The sequence below is a fragment of the Haplochromis burtoni genome, unplaced genomic scaffold (assembly GCF_018398535.1).
Source record: "Haplochromis burtoni strain Fernald_Lab_line unplaced genomic scaffold, NCSU_Asbu1 Contig_186, whole genome shotgun sequence".
Lineage (NCBI taxonomy): Eukaryota > Metazoa > Chordata > Actinopteri > Cichliformes > Cichlidae > Haplochromis > Haplochromis burtoni.
The window spans coordinates 1029689-1050089 of NW_024582547.1; the positions used below are offsets into that span (position 1 = coordinate 1029689).

The 20401-nt window shown below is 41.5% G+C and overlaps 1 protein-coding gene across 11 annotated transcripts in view; it reads right to left on the bottom strand.

The window, feature by feature from the left end:
• iqsec1b (IQ motif and Sec7 domain ArfGEF 1b) overlaps nt 1-20401 on the bottom strand; it is a 239909-nt gene that overhangs the window by 16973 nt on the left and 202535 nt on the right. For 9 of the 11 annotated variants that reach the window (XM_014337529.2, XM_014337528.2, XM_042225861.1 and 6 more), the window contains one exon: nt 1539-1818. In XM_014337529.2, coding sequence (XP_014193015.1) covers nt 1539-1818 — 280 coding nt within the window. Of the gene's footprint in view, nt 1-1538; nt 1819-9088; nt 14463-20401 lie in introns of those variants that run through there. The other 2 variants (XM_014337534.2, XM_042225864.1) reach the window with 1 other exon arrangement.

A 20401-nucleotide genomic window follows, 5' to 3' on the forward strand; every position in this document is an offset into this window, starting at 1 on the left:
TCTGTATATGACTATACTGAAAAGTCTCAAACTATATGCCTCTAATTAGAATAATGTCAGGGCTGAATTGCATTGTCCCCCTCTCATTCCCGTACCGCTTACACTGACCTGGTTTCCACCTATGGACTCATGGGGGTAAAAAATGACACTAAATCTATACCACTTCTGTATGGGACGGCCAAGGAGGCGAGTGGGTTTATACTTGCCACAAATGGAACATGACAGGAAGTTTCAATGCAAGAGGTTAAGCAGTGACAAAAGGATTAAGCGGTGATATCATTTCCTATCGATAATGTTTTACTAATATAGATGTCATACAGATGCTATTTATTATTGAAACACTATTATTTTGAAACAATGACAGTTTGACGTGTCATGTGATAAATAACTCAGAAGAGCATTTAGCTACATTTGACAGTGTGCTTAGTAACTCTGGTCTTTCTGGTTCATTCTAAGTTCTTAGTGCTTTCCTGTGGGCTTCAGATATGTGAAACTATAGAAGTAATAAATAAATGCAAACAGACTCTAGATACTCTATATAAACAAACTATGCTGTGAGTCTGTTTGGATGGCACACAACCAGAGCTAAGGAGGGAATGATGCTCTCTACTGGGGTCACCAAAGTCACTAGATGATCTTTTATGTAGTTCTTCTAAAGGCCATGCACATATTTTCCTGTCATGTCCTTATACAAGAGTCTCAAATTCTACTCAGCAACACACTTTAATGCCTAGTTGCCTGCTTTTTCTTTGGGCTTGCTTACAGATAATACATTGTATGGTTTCCACTACCCATAGTCCTCTCCATGTTGTGGTCAAGCCACAACCTCTGAGGCTGAACAATGAAGTCAACTTTAAAATGCCAAAAACTTCAGTTCCTCTAATGAGTACTTGAGGATGGTAGCAAATCTCAATATACGCTCAACTTACTCCTATTTAAGTCACTGAACAGGACCCTTTGACTGTGTTGATGCCTAATTTTGCTGCTAATTAAGTTATTAGTGTCCTCTGGAAAAAATGGAGGGATTCACTGTCATGTGGAGCCTTAGTACATGGCTGAAGACCAAGCAAACCATCCATGCCTACTACTGCTGGAAAAAGAAATGACTCTGACTATGAATTTTTTATGTGTTGAAAGCCTGTAACAGTCTGCACGGCCCTAAATACACATTACAAACTAACTGGACTTCCAAACTAGAAGGACTTGATGCACCACATCAGATATCATGGGGTGTAAAGCTAATAGATAATGGTGGGCAGCAAACTAATGAAAACATTATAAGAATACAATACAACAGGTTGCAATTTTTTTTAATGTTGACAGAAGTTTTGTTTTTATACTTTCAGAATGAATCAGTCAGAAAGTGAAAAATGGAAAAACCTTGGCAGGGAACTGCAGTTTTGGCTAATAATTCTCCTTTGATGTGCCACAAAAAACTAGGATCTACTACACATCTGCTCATAATGCCTCTGTGTTCAAGCTACTCATTACTCTAAGTTTTAACAAATGTAAGTTAGTGTGGCCCTTTCCCGTCTCACCTGCTTGTCCTGTAGGTCAGATGAGAGCTCATAGCTCTCTGACAGCGAGCGGGAGCGCTTGATTGCCTCCTCTTCTGCTTGCTTGCGGAGGATGGACTGAGAGTGCTGAAGCTTGGGCCGTCTGGGCCGTGGGTGGCCTGGCAGCAAGATGTGCCCGTAGAGCTGGCTGTCCAGGTGGTCGGGGCCGAGCCCGCCGCTGTGGGTCACTGGGACACAACTGTAGCCACCACTAGGGTCCACAGAAGCTCCCACTTCAGTTCCTGGAGCATCACCTTCCACACTGCGGCACACAAACACACAGAGAGCACACCAAGTTAGTCTGCTTAGTCATTTTCCTGAGTGCACACACTCCCTTGTGTGTGTCAGCACAGAGCACGTGACAGATGGAAAAAGTGAACTTTGATACTGCTGGCAGGGTATAAATGCGAGCGAGTGAATTTATAGCAGCAGTCAGTGTGCAGCCTGTCGTCTTTACACATTCTCTTTACAGAGCAGGAAAAACCTCAGGCTATCCCAAGCAGCCGTACGAGCGAGGCACTATGTCTTAATTAAAACAAATGAAATGACTGTGAATAAAAGCTGACTGTTAAAGACACACTTTAACTCCACCGATGCTGAAATTACCACAACATTATCAGAAACCCAATCTTACTATAAACAAAGGGGCACCATGTCAGAACTGATTAAAGCATGGGAAGTAGTGCCTTGAATATTGAGATCAATACAGACCTTTGTTCTCTCACAGAAGTTCAAACATCAGTTTGGATAAACTGGCAATGACCGACCGGCTCGTTCCAGACTATAGATCGGTTCTCCCAGCATACAGCTGGTCTCCACACATCTTACACTGTTGTGATTTCCTACCATATATTTGGTTCTCAAAGTCAGCTCCATAAGTATTCCTGTAAAGAATCAAAGATTCTGCCTTACAGGACTGATCTGACTGCTTTTTGAATGTTTGACGTGGTGAGATCTTCCTCTCCACTGACAAATGTTTGATTTAAGAAACTTTTTCTTTGTACAAGACTGGATGTCAATGTAAGGACATTAAATGCTTATGAGACTGCAGATAAACATTTTAGTCAAAAGTGTGAAATTCCATGAAAAAGGAAGGAAGCTGAAATGAGGATTGCTGACGATAGAAAAAAAAGATGGCAACTGAATCTATCATGAATCAAAGTGAATCTACACTTCCTCCCTCCCAATAGTTGCAAATCATTTTTTGCTCATTTACGGCTTATACTATCCACTGCTATCTACACACTTAAAACACAAAGTATAGAGTTGCAGGTGACAGCAGCGTGTCGGTCATACAGCTGGACAGCTGTGTGGCTCACTTTAAAGTTGCTATCGGCAGGCTTCCTTTTACTTCTCTTTTTACTTCTTCATTTTGGAATAAATGTTCATTTCACAATGTAGTGGCTATAATAATGAGAACATGCGTGTTCCCTATCAGTCACACATTTACTATGCAATTCTGTTTATCACCTTGTATGATGATGATGGCTACCAAAACAGGAAGAGCATATCTACTGGGAACTTACCATAAGGAGCTGAAATACTAATGGCAGAGACAAAATTAAAGGAAACCTGTTAGCCTAATACAGGTGTTTAAAAAAGACGTTTGGCTAGCTTTGATGGGTATTCTAATGACTTACAGCTGGGAGACATGACTTTAGGTCCACGACATGAATCATCCTTTAAACTCTACATCCTTTAAACTAGCATTACTACTTAAGCATTACTGCAACTACTAAAGGTTCATTAGCTTGCATGCCCCTTTGCAATCCCCCTCCACCCCAGCTGATTCATGTCACTGATTCCTGCTCTGTTCTGCACTGGGTCTTGCTGATGCTCTTACTCTATGGTGTTCCATGTATGCACATGTGTGGAGATCCCAGAACAGAGCTACACAGCCAAATATAAATGACAGCAGATGAAATAGCTGCCTCTCTTTAAATGCCGTGGTTTTGATTGAACTGCAAATACAGTCCAACAAAAGGTGACTGCTGATATGTTCACAGTGGAATGTTTGTCATGCATGCAGTTGGTTTGCTTTCTGCACATGCCATTTTCCCGTGAATGAAGTCATGGAATTATTTGTTGCAAAAACAACAAGAAGGAGATCACACTGAAGCAATTGGTGAACACCTCAGGTTGGTGGCCTCTTAATATGCAGTGAAGTGGGGATAATAATCATGGTGCACAACTACACTTGTATCTTTTGTTGTAGTTCTCACATATGAGTCTGAGTTGCTCTTCAGTACTAATCATTTAGACAGCAACCACTGGAGACAGCTTAACTGAATTTTTGTGTCTACATTGTTTTGTGAAAGATATCAATCAACACTACAAGAACAGGTATAATATAGTACAACTCCAATTGCTACTTCCTATTAGTGTAAGCCGTCAACTGCGGTCGAGCTCACTTCTAAATTAGGCAGAACACTACATTAAATTGCTAATCAACAAAAAAAAAAAAGACACGCCTATCATTAAGGCTGGCTGCGAACCCCTCTGTTCACCACCACCATCTAAGAACCACATGTGGTATATATCATGACTTTTTTTTGGTTTATTTGGTGAGGTCTCACTTTGGGGAGGCCTGAAAAATAGATTAGCCTAGAGCTTGGCCTCTGACCATTGATGTGTTTTGGCTCAAGTGGGGTACTTAAAGGACAGCCCAGCTGCTTATACATAGTGTGTAGGCATATTTCTGTATGTGGAGAACTGCTGTTTAAGAAACTCTGTGGTATCAGTGCAGAAGAATGGGATGCAACATTTGTTCCCCAATTCTTGATATTTTGGTTTATTATGGTTGTTACTCTTCATCTGCATCTCCTAAACAATTATTTCTGCATGACAGACTCTCTTTTTCGGCCCTCAGGAAGCAAATTTACAAGTCCACCAGCAACCAGCAACCAGGCTGAGACATCACACAAATCAGAAAGTTTCCAATAGCTTCATGTGCAATCGTGATTTGTAAAAGATCACACCAACTACTGCACTGGCATGAGGAGTGAGACATCCAGAAACACTTAGCAGATATGCTTTTCATTATCAAATAATTTCACACAGCAGTACACAACGGCAATGTCAGAAAAAACAAGGCATCCATGTTGCAGGATGTTGGCCTATTGTTGGCTGTGTACCATCTGACCTGAACAGTCAGTCAGAGACAGAAATGTGTCAGTGCTTCATCAAGCCAGGACGTGATGGGGTCTGACTTTAAAAACAATGCATAATCAGTTTGACCAGATTTCAGCAGTTTTCTCTTAAAACAAAAATGTTCCTTTTGTCATCAGTGTGATGGGTGAGGTGGAAAGGCTCATCTCTGTGGGAGAATGTGTCAAAATTAGATAATAAAGGGTGAAGTAAAAGTTTGAACAGGAAAGAGATTTGACATCCAGGATAGGGTCAAAGCGGTAGACTAATGATTCCTGTCATCATTCTGAAGAGGATGATATTTAAATGGGGCTACATTCACATAAGTTAGACTTCTGCTGAGAAATATGACATATCAAAGCAAAACAGCTACATTTTTTGTTGGTGGTGTCCTGAGATAAATCTGAAAAATGATTCATTTGTTCAGATGCTCTAAAGAACCAAATGTGTGTTCATCTCCACACTGGGAGGTGTCCGCTCTACTCTGACCCACACAATCTGAGAAGTCCATTTCTAACATTTGTTTGTGCAATTTTATTCTTTCAGTCTAGTCTTTGGACAAATTCCAATTTGGTTCCAATAATGCTTCGCTGACATGGAAACCTTTCTACTCCTGTCCTTGCATGGTTAGTATGGAGTTTAAACAACTCTGAAAAACAGCTGTGGTGTAACTTCTCCTGAAACCACAAACTACTGTGTTCCTGTTTTGCTCTGTGTAAAACATTTAAACAAAAAAAAAAGAAAAAGGGTTGTGTTAGTTTGTGAACTTTGAGATGAGTGAGTCGACAGATATTTAAACACTGAGAGGAGCTACGTTAACTATTTCTCCCTTCTTCAAAACTTTAAGCTCAAGTTTGTACTGGGGAAAAAAAAATGTGCCTAAAATTAACAATAGCTTAGTAGTGGCATTTAGAACAAATTTGGAAGGCCACACATTCCCGTGGGATACTTTGCAATAATGTTTATTTGGCCAAGTCACTGTAATGAACGACAGTTTCTCTGTCACGTGATAACATCTCTCATTAGAGAAAACGTCCCCGCTCTCCAAGCTGGACACTCATGCTCATTTTAAAACCACTTTCAGCATTTTCATTCCCTTCCCTGTGCACCCTCAACACATTTTTAATTTTTAAAGGAACTAATCTAATCAGACAGAGAGAGCCCTTTAATTAGACTGAAGGGCGGGCCATAATACATCTGCTCCAGCAGAGGAAGTTTAATTGGAAATATCAATTCCGTTAGACGGAAGAAGAGCTTGGCATGCTCGAAATGTGGCACCAAACTCAAACCACTTACAGCATGCTGATGTCTTCAGTTAGCTGGTTATGTTGCATGAGAATGACTGAAGAGTATGTTGCTTATATTTCAACATATATGAAGTAGTACCCCAGCAGTCAGAGAGGGAGAGAGAGATTTGTTCAGAGCAGGAAGAATGAGTGTGACAGGTTTTAGAAAACGCAAAAGGATCTCCTTCCTAGATAGCTGCAGTCTTCATACAGTAGTACTGTATGGGTGCATATTAAAATAGAGGTTATGCATGTAGCCAATTAACTAGCAAACTTCTAAAAAGAATGTAACTACATATTGTTGCTAAAGAGATATCATAAAGATGCTGGAAGAACTGGGATTGGCACCTCCAATGTTTGAGATGCTGATGGAGGTAATTCCACTACCGCAGTTTGGTACGTGTTTGGATCAGTGCTGGACCACAAACTGAGGTGCAGCAGCGACTGTGGGGAGCATGACTGAAGCAGGAAGTACCCGGATCACTGATATTTGTTTAAGCTAAGTGTATCAGTGTTACCGTGTTGGGACTCCACTTGTGTTAACTATAATCTGGCTTCAACCTAACACACTGCTACAGCTTCCAAAATGTCAGCCAGTTGAATAATTGAACTGCTTTCATAAGAGTAGCTCTTTCTATTTCACTTATCCTGTTAGCAGTGGAACATTTCAGCCTTACATCTGAACACCCCGCTCATATTTTAGTGATTGACAGCCATCTTATTACTACATTAGACCGAGTAACATTTCTGAATGAGTTTCAGTGCAGAACAAACACGAATGCAGTTGACAACTGACAAACGCCTAACAGCCACGTGACAGAGCCTAATCCTTAGCAGAATTCCCCCAGGAGGACTCTCTGTACGGCAGGCATTTGTTTATTTGCATTGATTATTTTAGAAATTAGTTTAAGAATACTTAGTTTGAATTATATATCCATCCAACCTCTTTTCTACTATGTGTTAATAATAAATCTGATTCAACAAACAGCTGCATCTGAGTGCAGATATTTCACTGTTACTATGACAGACATGCGTAATTCAGTTCCATTCAATTTTCTTTATATAATGGCAAATCACAGCAGCAGTCACCTCAAGGCACTTTCTATTGTAAGGTAAAGAGCCTACTATAATACAGAGAAAACCCCAACAATCAAACTCGGCGACTGTGGGAAGCAAAAACTCTCTTTTAACAGGAAGAAACATGAGACAGGGCAAAAGACACACTAATTATTGATAACTAACGATTAAAGGGAGAGTGTGAAAAGAGGTAAACAAAGAAGAAAGACTCAGTGCATCATGAGGTCTGTAAGATTAGTTGGGGCTGATTACTCAAGACCTTGTATGTGACGAGAAGGATTTAAAACTTAATTCTGAATTTAACAGGGAGCCAATAAAGAGAATCCCCTACGGGAGAAATGTGCTGTCTCTTTCCCTGCCAGTACTCTCAACTAAAGCCTTTTAAGGGAGGTTTTAGGACAGCCTGATAATAATTATTTACAATAATCCAGCCTAGAAATAATACATACATGAAGCAGTTTTTCAGCATCACTTTGAGACAAGACATTGCACGTCACAGTATTTACATTTCTGTGGAAAGAAATGTAAAGAAAGTGTAACTTCCTCTTATGTCAGGGAGTCAGATACATAATACTGGGCCTTACTGCCAGATTTCACTTGAAAACAGTCAGTTTGACTGCAAATACATGCAGAAATTGGTCTGATGCCGAGATCAGAGAACTGCTCTCCCTTCATGTCAAGGATAAGATAACGAGTGTTTAACAGGACTGCAAAGGTCTTACACGTAATACCCAACTTCCTGCACCGCCTGGTCTAAATTAGATGCCAAAGTTCTCTGAAATCCTCAGCATGTCTGTAACAAGCTGTAAGGAAGCATTAACATAACAGCCACCCACGTGTGTATAACACAAATCCAAACCAATAATATCGCGACAACCCCAGAAAATCACGTAAGGGCCTCGGAGTTGTTTTCTTCCCTGTCTGGAAAATCCATTTGAGAAATGGTCCAAAGCGAACGATTTATTTATAGAGTGGCTGAATCGGTGAGACGCTCTTCACATTAGACCCGCCCTGTTTTATAAACAGCCGCTTCTTCCGCTTTCCATGATAAAACTTCAGTCTCCTGGTTCAAGCTAACATTACTCCAATGACGTCGCAAATCTCAGGTTTCAGAAAACTCCACTGGAGCCACTGAAGACATTACGCAACTCTTTTCACCATTTCAGAATATTAACCTCTTCCTGACGTTTAGAGGTCCTGCCGTCCAGCAGAGGTGCCAGATGTGGTGTTAAAATGTGAAGTCTTAACACAAACAATCACACCCACATTTCCTCCAGGGTGCACCTTCCCTCTTGTTTCATTACAGCTGCCGTTTCGAATCAGAAACTCACAAAGTGCCTCAGAGTCCCATGACAGTGCATAAATTGCGGCCTGATAGAATTTTAATGATGTGTTGGTAGCGGGCGCTGGTGTGTCAGAGCAAGTGGAGGGGGAGGGAGGGGGAGGGAGGGCAGGTGATGCAAGGACAGTGCTGGTGTCACCACCTCCCCTGGAGACATCCTCCCTGTGCTGCTGTGTGACTTCTTCAAAAACCAGAGTCTCTTCTCACTGTGACACTCTGCAGTGATGAATTAATTACTGCGACCTGCCACTCACACGTTTGCCGTGCATCCACGCTGACTTGTACGTTTCATCGTGAGCTGATTAAGCCTAACTTGATGAAACCTGAGTTAGAGGGCACTGAGTTGGGAACAGTAAAATATGAGTCAGCTGCATTCACTTGCTTGGCACTCAGTGGGAAAATCAAAGGCTTTCATGCAAAGCGGGCTTCTTCATCAGCAGCTACACCCTGGCACAAAAATCTACTTCATTAAATGCAATTCATCTAATAAGCAGTACCAGCAGTTTTGTTGGACATTTATTAATGCTTTTTCAATTGAGCTGGCAGTGGCCCCTAAATACAGCAGCTGCCATTAGTGAAATGTTCAAGCTGCATCACGAGACCCGTTCAGAGCCAAATCAGAAGCTAAGTACGTGTCCAGCAGCTATTAAAAGACTCAGAGCAAGCACGCACACACTTACCAGCTGTATGACTCCAGCTCCAGTAAGGACTGAGTCCTGTCAGAGGCACACTGCAGACACCACATGTTACCCTGCGAGCCCCTACTCTAGACCCATCACCGCCCTGACCTCGCTTACTCCATCCCTGGGCTAAATGTTCATTTGCTGGCTGACTGTGCTGTGTTCTGACAGAGGACGGCTCCCCTCTCCTTCAACTCTTCTCCACTAAAGCTCTGGCCTCCCTTCTCGGCTTGTGAGGAGGGGCGTTCGCAGGAAGAGGGAGGGAATTCCTCCAGAGGAAAACTGGGTCGTGTGGCAGCGGGGGCACTGGTGTCCCATGGATTTGGAGGGTCTTTAACAGGAAGGGGCAAGAAGTTAAAACTGGACAGAGAGGGAGAAAACTCTGGTGGTGAGAGAGAACTGCAGTTAGGATGAGGCCTGGGAAAAAAAACCCTGGATATAGCGTTTTAGCTGGAGTTGGGACTGCATTAATATCAGTTCACCTCAGTAGATCTGCCCAACGTTCAGCTTTAATCAGCACCTGATAATCAGCTCTCTAGGACTGCTGATCAAAGGCCTTGAAAGTGTGCATTAGAAGATAGTATCACAGCCACAGCTTTCCAGCCAACATTACCCAAGGAACAGCTGCTCAGCCAGCTGACTAGCTCAACCATCCTTTAAACAAACAATCCGAGTTTAGAGGGAATGTTTGACTCACAACTCTTTGCATCTTTGTGCTGATGATGTTCCCACCTCAACCACATAAACCAAAGCCCTGAGGAGGGCCCCTCCACTTCCGGTTCATGACATCATTACCTCCCCCCCCCCAAAAAAAAAGATGGGTGTGGACCAAAGATTATATCAACCACATATAGTAAAGCAGTGTGATAAGACAGCTAACAGTGGTAGCTGGGACTGTAAGGCCTCTCTGGTTACACATCTTATATCCTATTTCCCCTCAAGGAAACAAAGAATAATGGAAAATAATCCTGAATACAATAAGTCAAAGGTAAAAATAAAGATAGAGTATGAGGTGAATAAGCCATTACAGAACTTAGAAAAGACGACAAAACGTCTCCCTTATTGAGGTTTTATATATGGTGCAGCAGAGTGTAGTGATAAGAGTTTAGCATTCATTACTGCTACCTGTGGTACACAAGGGAAGCTCAGCTAGCAGCAGAAATGTTTTCACAGCAGAAGAATATTGAACTAAAACGGGTCTGAACTGAGCTCAAGTGATGCAAAAACCTGGATAAGATCTGAAAATCCCGCAAAGTCCCCGTCACTGGCTGAGTCATTATTTATTAATTAAAGTATTCACCCCCACTGAACATCGCCGGGGGAACCTGGTTCTCCTTTAGCTTTAATCATGACTGCGCAGCTTAAGGTAGAGCAGCAGCATTTAACACACACTCTGCTTGAATGCAGAGAGGGACAGTTGGAGCCAGCTGCCTTTGATCAGACCTTGGGTTATTTTGGTCTCTCGCATCTCTATCGTGACAGCAATTACAGTACAGTAGTTAACAGAGATGGGATGTATTCTTACCTCCCAGATGAGTTTGAGACAGTGCGATAAGCTGACATGGAAGGACTCGTAAACACACTGCAGCTTGGTAAAAACGTTAAAATAATCTTAAGTGTTGCCTGCTCCATATAAAAGCAAAGTTGCTGATTGCCTCTCATTCATCTTAGATTAGGGTTCCAGCTGGATCCCTAATCTAAGATGTTAACTAATGTGAATTTCTGTGTATGGAGACGCAACAAATTTGCAATCAATGGCAAGAGATATTCACAGCTATATCACACCTAATCACTGTATTATCGCAGGCAGATTGGTACAGCTTTTGCTTTATTGCCGTCTCGATGCATCAAAGACGGTTTGAAGATGTTTGACCGACACTATTTTAGCTAGTGTGACTGTAGCATTGCTGGACCTTCAAGCTATTTCCAAAGTTGAACCATTGCTCACTTTAAGCTAACCAATTTACATCTTGATATAGTTTTCACATACTCTATAATTTTATATTAAAATTTCAGCACAACTAAGAGACAATCAATAGTTTGTGAAATAAAATAAAATTCAAAATTTAGTACTCACTGTGTGAGCCATTAAAACACGTATGACACAACAGATCTTATTATTCATCCAGTGCTGTCTACTTCTCCCCCACACCACCTTACATCAGGTTCCCCCTGTGACCTTTGAGCTACGTGAGCAGAATCACATCATCTGAATGTCTGTATGTGACAGGAATAACTCAGAACATTAATATTACAAATGTGTTGATTTACAGACATGTTGTCGGTTTTTTAAGGTAAGCTAGCTTTTCTGTGCTTACAGTTAACTCCCATTTTTCACTGCACTGGTATGCGCGTCCTCGTGTGTTTACCCTTTATTGATCCGACACAAAAGCACACGGAGGAATTCATAAAGCAGCTGGTCTTTTTCAAACAGCCGAACAGTTCCAATTGAGTGCATTCAAAGCGAGTTTAAAGAGTGACAACTCATCACAGGATGGCTCTTTTAAGGGCTTGAGTTACAGACACACCTGTCACACTCTGTCTAGACTCCAAAGTGGGAACAGCAGTGCTCCTTGTCCTTGTATTAATCCCTATATCACTTCCAGTTCCTCAGCGCTGAGGACGGAGGGTGTGACAGCTCCGGTCCAACTATAACGACCAGATCTTACTCTCGTCTTACACACACTTCAGTCTCCGTCTACGGCAGGCAAACCTTAGCTCTTCTCACTACCAACACCTCCTTATACAGCCAGGATGACAACATGCCACACCCACAGCTGTGTGAGTGTGGCACATTTCACATACTGCACGAGACACCAGCGGGGGCAAAAATAGAGTCATTGACAGACACTACATTTTCTGCTTCACTTGGTAAGTAAATTGAGCAGTCTGTGTGAGTCGGGTACCTGGAGACAAATGTGTCTGCATGTCCACCTTCCCCAGATGCTCTGATCTGTGGTTTAAAACAACAGCAGCACTGATTAGAAGCTCAGGGAGCTTACCCGGATTCACTAGGCAGAGTCTCAGAGGAGAGACATTTTTCACAGGGAGAGGTGATGAATAAGTGGCATCAAATAATGAGATCATCAGCTTTAAAGATCTGGGGGCCTGATGCTTTTCCCTGTGTTAGATCATTGCTAGTTAAATAACCTGACAGTTAGATAACCCGCATAGCAGGGAAACATTTTTACAGACACATCTGAAAAACTTAAGGAAGCTTGGTCACAGCCACGGAGCTGCTATTTTTAGTTTCTGTTTACTTCCTGTAAGTTCTATTCTGATGAGTTGCGCTCTCGCACAGAGAACAAATATCAGCTTCTGTTTCAAACAGACTCAAATGTTGCATCACTGGTTATGAGAGCTGTTCCTCCAGCTACGATTGGGTTGAAGGGCCCGAGGTTTCCAGGCCGGATAGTGGCTGAATGTTCAGAGAGTACATCTTCTTTTTGTCTGACATTCACCAAGAATTCATCTTCTAGGGTGAGACTGTCAATGTTGAGCTCTACTGTAATTTCTGAGAACCCAGAGCAGTGCCACAGTGCACTTGTGTGCTGGCTTAGAGCTTTTCAGGAGATTTTTAGCCAAACCAACACAATCCCGGCTAATCACCAGATCACTTGCCACACTTGAGTGCCTGAAAGTTGAGGCATTGTTTTGACACACTCGAGGTGATTCAGCAGGAACCATAGAGGTATGGTAGAAATAACAGCTCTTCCATTGAATGTGATTCGTGAGAATATGATCTTGACCTTCTAAAAATATTTTCTTTTCATTTTATCAGCAGCTGACCTCATTCGGTTACAGCAACGAATCACCTTTTTCCCCCAGTTTTTCTACCAAGCTGTTTTCATACATGTAAAAATGTTTGAAGAGAATAAGTTAAAATCAAATCCTGGTGTTTCAGAGATGCAGGGTGGGGGAGAAAGAAGGAAAACTCACTTTTCAAGGTGCTTGGAAGATTTCACAAAGAGTAAAACACAACCTTGTTTGCAGTTGCTATACAATAAGCATGGTCTGCGGTGCACTCCCTCCCCCCCGTTACCACCACAACAAAGTCTAATTCTATGGGAAACACTGATGTGACTCAGGAAGTAAAAATATTTTCAGAGTTGAGAATGTCTTTGTTATAGTTAGAAATATGAGATTTGAACTGATTCTTTTTACAAGCCACTTCACTTTAATTATGGGTCAGAACTAAACGTACACAAACAGGCACCATTTCAAAAATTCAGTGGAGCCATAAAAGCTGTTTTTCCATTAACCTACACCGACTTGGAGCAGAAGCTGTAGCATATTTTCACAAGTACCAGCTCATTCCTAATTATCTCCTGTTTACAGACGCTAGGGAATACGTTCATGTAGAAGTGAAAACAAAGATCCAGGCCCTTGTGCTCTGTTGGAGCTGGTCACACCACCCACAACCCAAACTGAGCGCTCCTCATGCCCAACCCAGAAAGCAGACAGGGCGTCTGGCTGCCCGTTCTAAAGCTGTTTGGCTCCACTTCAGCCCTGTAATCCCTGAGCACAGAACCCACCCACGTGTGGCCTTCACGGGGAGGCGGTGGCCCTGCCCTCTCAGCCTCAAGCCTCTTCATGAGAGAGAGAGACAGAGAACGAGAGAGGGAGGATTAACTTAACTAACCGCTGGTTCTCATGCTCTGTGCTGGTCATGTTGCTCCTAGCCAGCAACAGAGCACATGCAGCGCACAGCCCACATTACTTAAAAACAAATAACATTCACATGAAAGCATCACCCATTAAAAGCTATGAAACAAACATACACATACTGCAGATACAAGAGCTGGCAGATGAAAACATACTTGATGGTTTGTTGGTGTCCTTATGGAATAATATCTGTTCACGTTTATGCTCTGCTGTTGTAGCTCCTCCGACCACCACGCAGTTATTTAGCTTATCTCCTCTAATCCTCAAGCCATAACTCTTCCTCCATCCTGTATCTGAGCTGCCCATGAGCTCTAATACCAAACCGTTAACTCACAGCAGCACAGGGAGAAGTAAATATTGAGCAGCATCACAGGACGTTATTACAACCCGAGTCTTATCATGTATCGTTTCACTTTTAAGAGCTATGAACACAGTGATGGATGCTGGATCAGTGGTTCTGCAGCACTCACCAGGATACAATGTAGGCCTCTCTTAGAGAATAAAAGAAATATTCTCTTACTTTGCTCTTATGTAGAAAACAAATTAATATATTTCTCAAAAACAGTTGACGTCAGTTTTACTCAGTTTGGGATCTTCCTTGCAGAGGTCACATAATTCAATTCAATTCAATTCAATTTTATTTATACAGCGCCAAATCACAACAACAGTCACCTCAAGGTGCTTTATATTGTAAGGTAGACCTCACAATAACACATACATAGAGAAACCCAACAATCATATGACCCCTTATGAGCAAGCACTTTGGTGACAGTGGGAAGGAAAAACTCCCTTTTAACAGGAAGAAACCTTCGGCAGAACCAGGCTCAGGGAGGCTGCCCAGTCGTGGCAGATAGCCGATCACATAAATTCACAGTGATATGCTTGCACTTGCAACAACTTGCTGATGTTACTTTCTACATTAACAAATACAAATAATACTTTTTAATATAATATGACATTTAAGGCCACTGTAAAGGTTTAATCTGTTCAGATAAAGTGTTTATAGTAAAAGTCAAGATTATTTGACCCTGGTTGATTTATTTTTATTTTCTCATCAGTAGAAGTTTGACTAAACCAATCCAACTATATTTTAAAATCTTTTCAAATCTGCTAAAGGTTTCCAGTATTACTTAAATAAAACCAAAGTTTTAATAAACCACACATATCTGTTAATCAAGCCAGACAGGTTTATTCCCAGCTCTAGTAAACAAGATTTATCGCTGCCTCAGATTCTAAAATCAATCAGTGTCACTCTCGGGTATAAGTCCGTGCATGGTGTTAAGTTCTACTTTATGTATGTGTTCCAAAACAGGGCTGAGCTTTTAGAACCGCATCCTATCTTCAGTATTTGTTGTTGTAATGTCTGTGCATTCAATCCACCCAAACCATGATGCTATCAGGTGATTCAAGACAGGAAGTATTTTTCAGATGTCCCCCACAGATGGTGATGCTGTCTCGTCATTCTTTTTTACAGATTTTTTTCCATTAAGAAAAACAAAAGAAAAAACAATCAGATTTCATCCAACCAAATGACAGTAGATAACATTTACTGAAGCTCATCGTGTCGGTGTCTCACACAGAACACATGGCAGATCCTGACACGTTTAGTTTGCAGTAAAAACAGATGAGCATCTTGCAGTGGCGTAAAACTGAGGCGCTCTCTGTAAAGCTGCTGCTGCTTCATTAGTATTCATAAACATTTTTCTATTCCAGGCAGAGCGGCTGGCTGAGTGTGCTCAGTTTGAGTCTGAGAATGGCTGGACACTGGCTATGCGTGACGGGAAAATGCAAAAGTACCAAGGGGAATAAAAAAAACAAGGCGCGTTGACTTCAGATAAACTGAAACAGGATAGGAACACGGTTCACAACAAGGACGCTGAAACACTCAGTCCGCACTTTACTGGGACAATTTTGACTTTCCTCATTTGCCTTGTGCATAAAAGCAATTTTTATTTCTTCCAAAATTTTTACCCAATCCAGTTATTGTCCACTGGTCAGTTCACAGCAAATCAAAGTGTAACTACTAACAACCAGTGATGTGCCGATCATCATTATTGACTGTGCTTGTTTTTGAAATTCTTATCTAAAGTTCTGATGTCAGGTGGCATACTCACACAAGTTTCAACCTATAAGAAGTTGCTGCATATGAAACTAACATCTGCTACCTTGTTCCACTAAAGCCTTGCATTTTTTGCATGTTATGATAATGTTCTTTTAAAATGAACAAGTCTTGGAAGAAGAGAGAAGAGGGAAAGTCAAAGTTTCAACCCACTGTGGTTTGGTATTACCCACCCACACTAACTATCAAATGGCTTGAGACTGTATAAAATCGAAAGCAACAACGGCTAAGCAAACACCTTAGAAGTGAATCAGTAGACTGAGCTTTGGTATTCAGTAACCTCTGAATGTGAAAGTTGCTTCCTGGTACCAGGTGTGTCAAACTAGTGAAATGGGATTTAATTCTAGGTGGAGCAGAGACGCGCTGCCAAGTTTCCTTTTCCCTGAAGCTTCCACACGCTTATGAAGAAGCTGTGTCCTTCTGTTGCAACTTTTAACTTAGCTTTTATAGACTGCACATTTACACCCTTTACAGGCAAATTAAATATCAGTTTGCATACAGGTAATAAACACTGATAAGTGAAATTCTGAAAAACTGCATTGTAGTGTCTGCAGAATTTGACTGGTTGGTGAGAATGCTGTTGGGATAAAGGGCATAAAGGGAAACAGACATGGATGGATGGCTAAAACACAGGACGTCGCATACAAGACTGACTTTCAAGTCTTTTCCAATTTTCAGTCGTTCTTTGGTTAATTTTAGGCAATAGAACTACAAAGTCAAGTTTAGTAAAAGTTTATGGTTTAGATTTTACAAACTGAAGACAAACTTCTTTGTTTTCTGCCAGGCCACAGGAAATGAGAGAAACTGATGACGGCAGAATACCCTTCACGGGTCCCTTGGATCACCTCCCCTTTCTCTTTATGTCCCTTCTCTACTATCCATTGCTCATCGCTGGCACCGAGTGGGCAGCACTGCTGCCAAAGTGACTGATGGGCAGCACCCTCCGCTGTCCGCTCTGAGCAGGACCATCAGGCCAAAATTATGCAGTCTGAGATCCTGGCTGAGCGGTCATGACAGGTTATGGATTTGCCTGCTGCCCCTGCTGGTTTCAAGGGCATTTTATCCAGACAAGGGAAACGATTCAGAGGCTCAGGAGAAGCACCTGTACATCATCTGCTGCAAGACACAAATGATGGAGGTGGTGGTGGTGGAGTGGGGGTGTGTGGGTGCTCTATTATCAACCAGGAGAAGAGACGAAACCCATCTGGTTCAGGCCTAACAGGATAGTTCCCAAAATGTCACAGATGATACAGGACAAGAAATGGAAATAATCAGGACCTTAAACTAACAAAGAAATGAAATGTCATTCTGTATTAAAGACAGAAAATGAAAACAGAAGAGAAAATTCGTTCTCTGTGAAGCACGCATGCTGTACGACTGTTGACACGAAGAAAACCAAAGACACCAGAGGTTTAAAGACAAACTAAAGCCACGGCAAGATTACGCTGAGAACATGAACCTACCTTCATTGTAGAGAAGCTCAAGTAAGGACAGAGGCCTGTCTCGACCTAGGGTGACCCAGCTAGACTGTTCATTGACAAGTCCAGACAACCTGTGGCAGCAGGGCACCGGCTGACGCTACTACTACTCTACACCGACAGACTTCCAGAGAAGCACGGCTCTAGTTCTGGTTAGTGTGAGTGGTAGACGGCTCCTTTCCCGCCCCTTTTTCTGTGATGTAGAACATACACACACATATACAAACTGAGGCTGTGAAGGACAGGCAGCACCTCTGTCTATACACGCTGGCTTTGGGCGCTGCTGATGTTGGCATCTGCAATAAAGACCGCCTTTCTCTTTGCTGTGCACTCCTGCCTTCCCGCTGGAGTTTTCACCTCTGCCAAGGAGAGCTGCAAGGCTGAAATGGAAGAAAGGTTGTATGACGGCATTGTGCCGCCTGTGTGTGCCTGCCTGTCAGGGGAAGGGAGTGGCAGCCTGGTGTGACACACTCAATTACACTGGCTGATTGGGGATTATTTTTGGCTTCTACTGGCACCCTAATAAAAGCGAAACACTATACTGCGTTTTCTCCTATAATTACCTCTTCTACTCGTTGCATTAGTTGACCATCGTTCATCTGACATCAAATTACCCTGTTTTATTTAGAGGAAAACATGCTATCACATAACCAATCTTTTTAAAGTGCAACATATGACACCCAGAGTCCCCTTTTCCTCCTGTCAACTGACACCCTGTGCGAACTTCAAGAAACAGGGAAGTAGTTCAATAGGAGTGGCAGTAAGTTAGAGTTATCAGCATTTCTGGAACAGCACATGGTAACTTGCGTGGTTTGCGAGTAATAATGGAGTTTCCATTCTTAATCTAATTGCAGATAATTAAGTATTGATAATCAGTGGAGCGAGCCACAAAATAGCTTCACGGCTTAGCCATCTGGAATGCCCTAAAAGTACTTGGACAGAAAAAAACACGGCTGATTACTACCATATTTTGCCAGAAGACAACAAAATCCTAAATCCACACTAACTACCGAAAAGTTCCTTCTAGCATTTTACTGACCTGAGTAGACTTTTCATTTTTTCTTTAAGATCAGGCTTGAAAAAGCTGGGACGGCCTTTTCTTTTAGAATGAAGAAAGTCCCATGTAAAGATGGTTTAACACAAAGATCAAGACATTACAAGCTGCACTGCAATGGGATGAAATTGTACATACTTCCTGTATCTTCAGTAGGCACAGCTGGAAGTCTTGTAAACATTACATGGATAGAATAAAATAAAATTGAGTTGTGTACTGTATGCTGTTATCAGTAGAGGTAAATGAGTTTTATAGGCGTCCTTGTACTATACTGTATTTTTGATTTTTGGAAGCGATATGTGCGTTCATGTCCAGTTTGAATTGAATAGACAGAATAATCTGCCACTAGTCTACTGAAGGGGCAGGGAAGTGACAAAATCCACCAGACACAGATCAAGTGCAACCTGAAGAAAACAAAGAAAACCAATGCACACGTTCATAAAAGTTCCTAAAACTGCAGTTACTCTTTTGGCCACTGGAGGCTGGCACTAAAAAAAGCCAAGCCGATTCGAGTACCCAAATGCCCAACTTTACAAATTCATAAAAATGCAATGTTAAGGGATTTCTTACCTGTTTGATTTTGTTAAAGATTAATCAGACAGATAAGTTGATTACTAGGTCTCTTTCTCACTGGGACCTCTCGACTGCATTTGTCATGTTGGTACCTTTAGTTGTTCTTTTAATGGGATAAACTTGAGAATTTCCTGTGTGGTGCAGGCCATTCAAGAAGTCTGTTCTTTCAGTTTTGGTGAAATGCTAGTATATTATTGGTCTGTTACTTAGTACTATCTACTTCTATGTGATGTAGCTAACTAACTAAGCTTGCTAGCATTGAGTCCAGAAACTAAATGCTATTTTCATCTTTTGTATGCAGTTTATGACACAGATATATGCAGTGACTTTAAGATACAATGTTTTGTTTTGCAACCATTGTCCATATCCAACTGTGACCCCTTTAGAAAATGTTTCATGATATCTTGTTGCTGTTTTTTTGCTGAATGCTGGTGAGCTAGCATGTGATTTAGTTAGCTGTTAGATTAAATGAGGTCCAAAGAATGCAGAATGAGCTTTATTACTGCCTACCAATAAAAGTAATGTGCTTTACTTTTACAACTGACCCCACCTCTGTCAGGTAGACTAACCAACTCTAAATCCTCCACACACACCTTGTATCTTGCATTTAACATGTGTAGAAACAGAAAACAAGATTCTAGATTAACAGACAGGCAGCTATCCAGTTTGGATGAGTGACCACCAAGTTCAAATAGAGCTAAGTGACTTCTGAATGTTCTCAGAGCTTTGGTTAGCAAGCCAGCGAAGAACATAACAATGTTTACATAAGACAACTCCAGATTTAAAGATGCAGCTACAACATCAGCAGCAATTCCAACTAGCATCAACAGCTACGTTCACTGAAAATAGCATCAATCGTCTGTATGTCTAATATTAAAATCTGTTTGATGATCTGAAGCATCTAAGTGGGAGAAATAGCACTTTCTTATTGTACTGTCCCAAATATATGTGTATTTTTTAATTTTCTGATTTGCATTGAAGACATGTGCGTGGTCTTTACACAAAGACCTTCAAATAAAGCTAGGTGAATTCTCAAGGTACTCAGACCTGTTAAAATGTTAGCTAGCCAGCTAAAAGCATAAAGATCAGTTCCACCAACAGTCAGCAGCCATGTTCAGTCAAAACAAGTGTAATAAATCCTCAGACAAAACAGCTACAAGAAATATACAGTGCAGTTAAAGACCCTCATTCTTTTTTCTGTTCTCCAGACAGAAACTGAGCTTATACACCATCACCCACTCTACACTAATTTAAAACTTTTGCTGCAGTTCAATCATATAACTCCCATTCACTGCCTCAGCTATAGCCTAATCCTTAATACTTCAAAAAGCAATCTACCATATGTTAAAGTCAATCAGTATAATTTATTTCCCATTAATTTGCTGATACAGGCTTTGAAATGGCCACTTTCAATCATGCTCTGC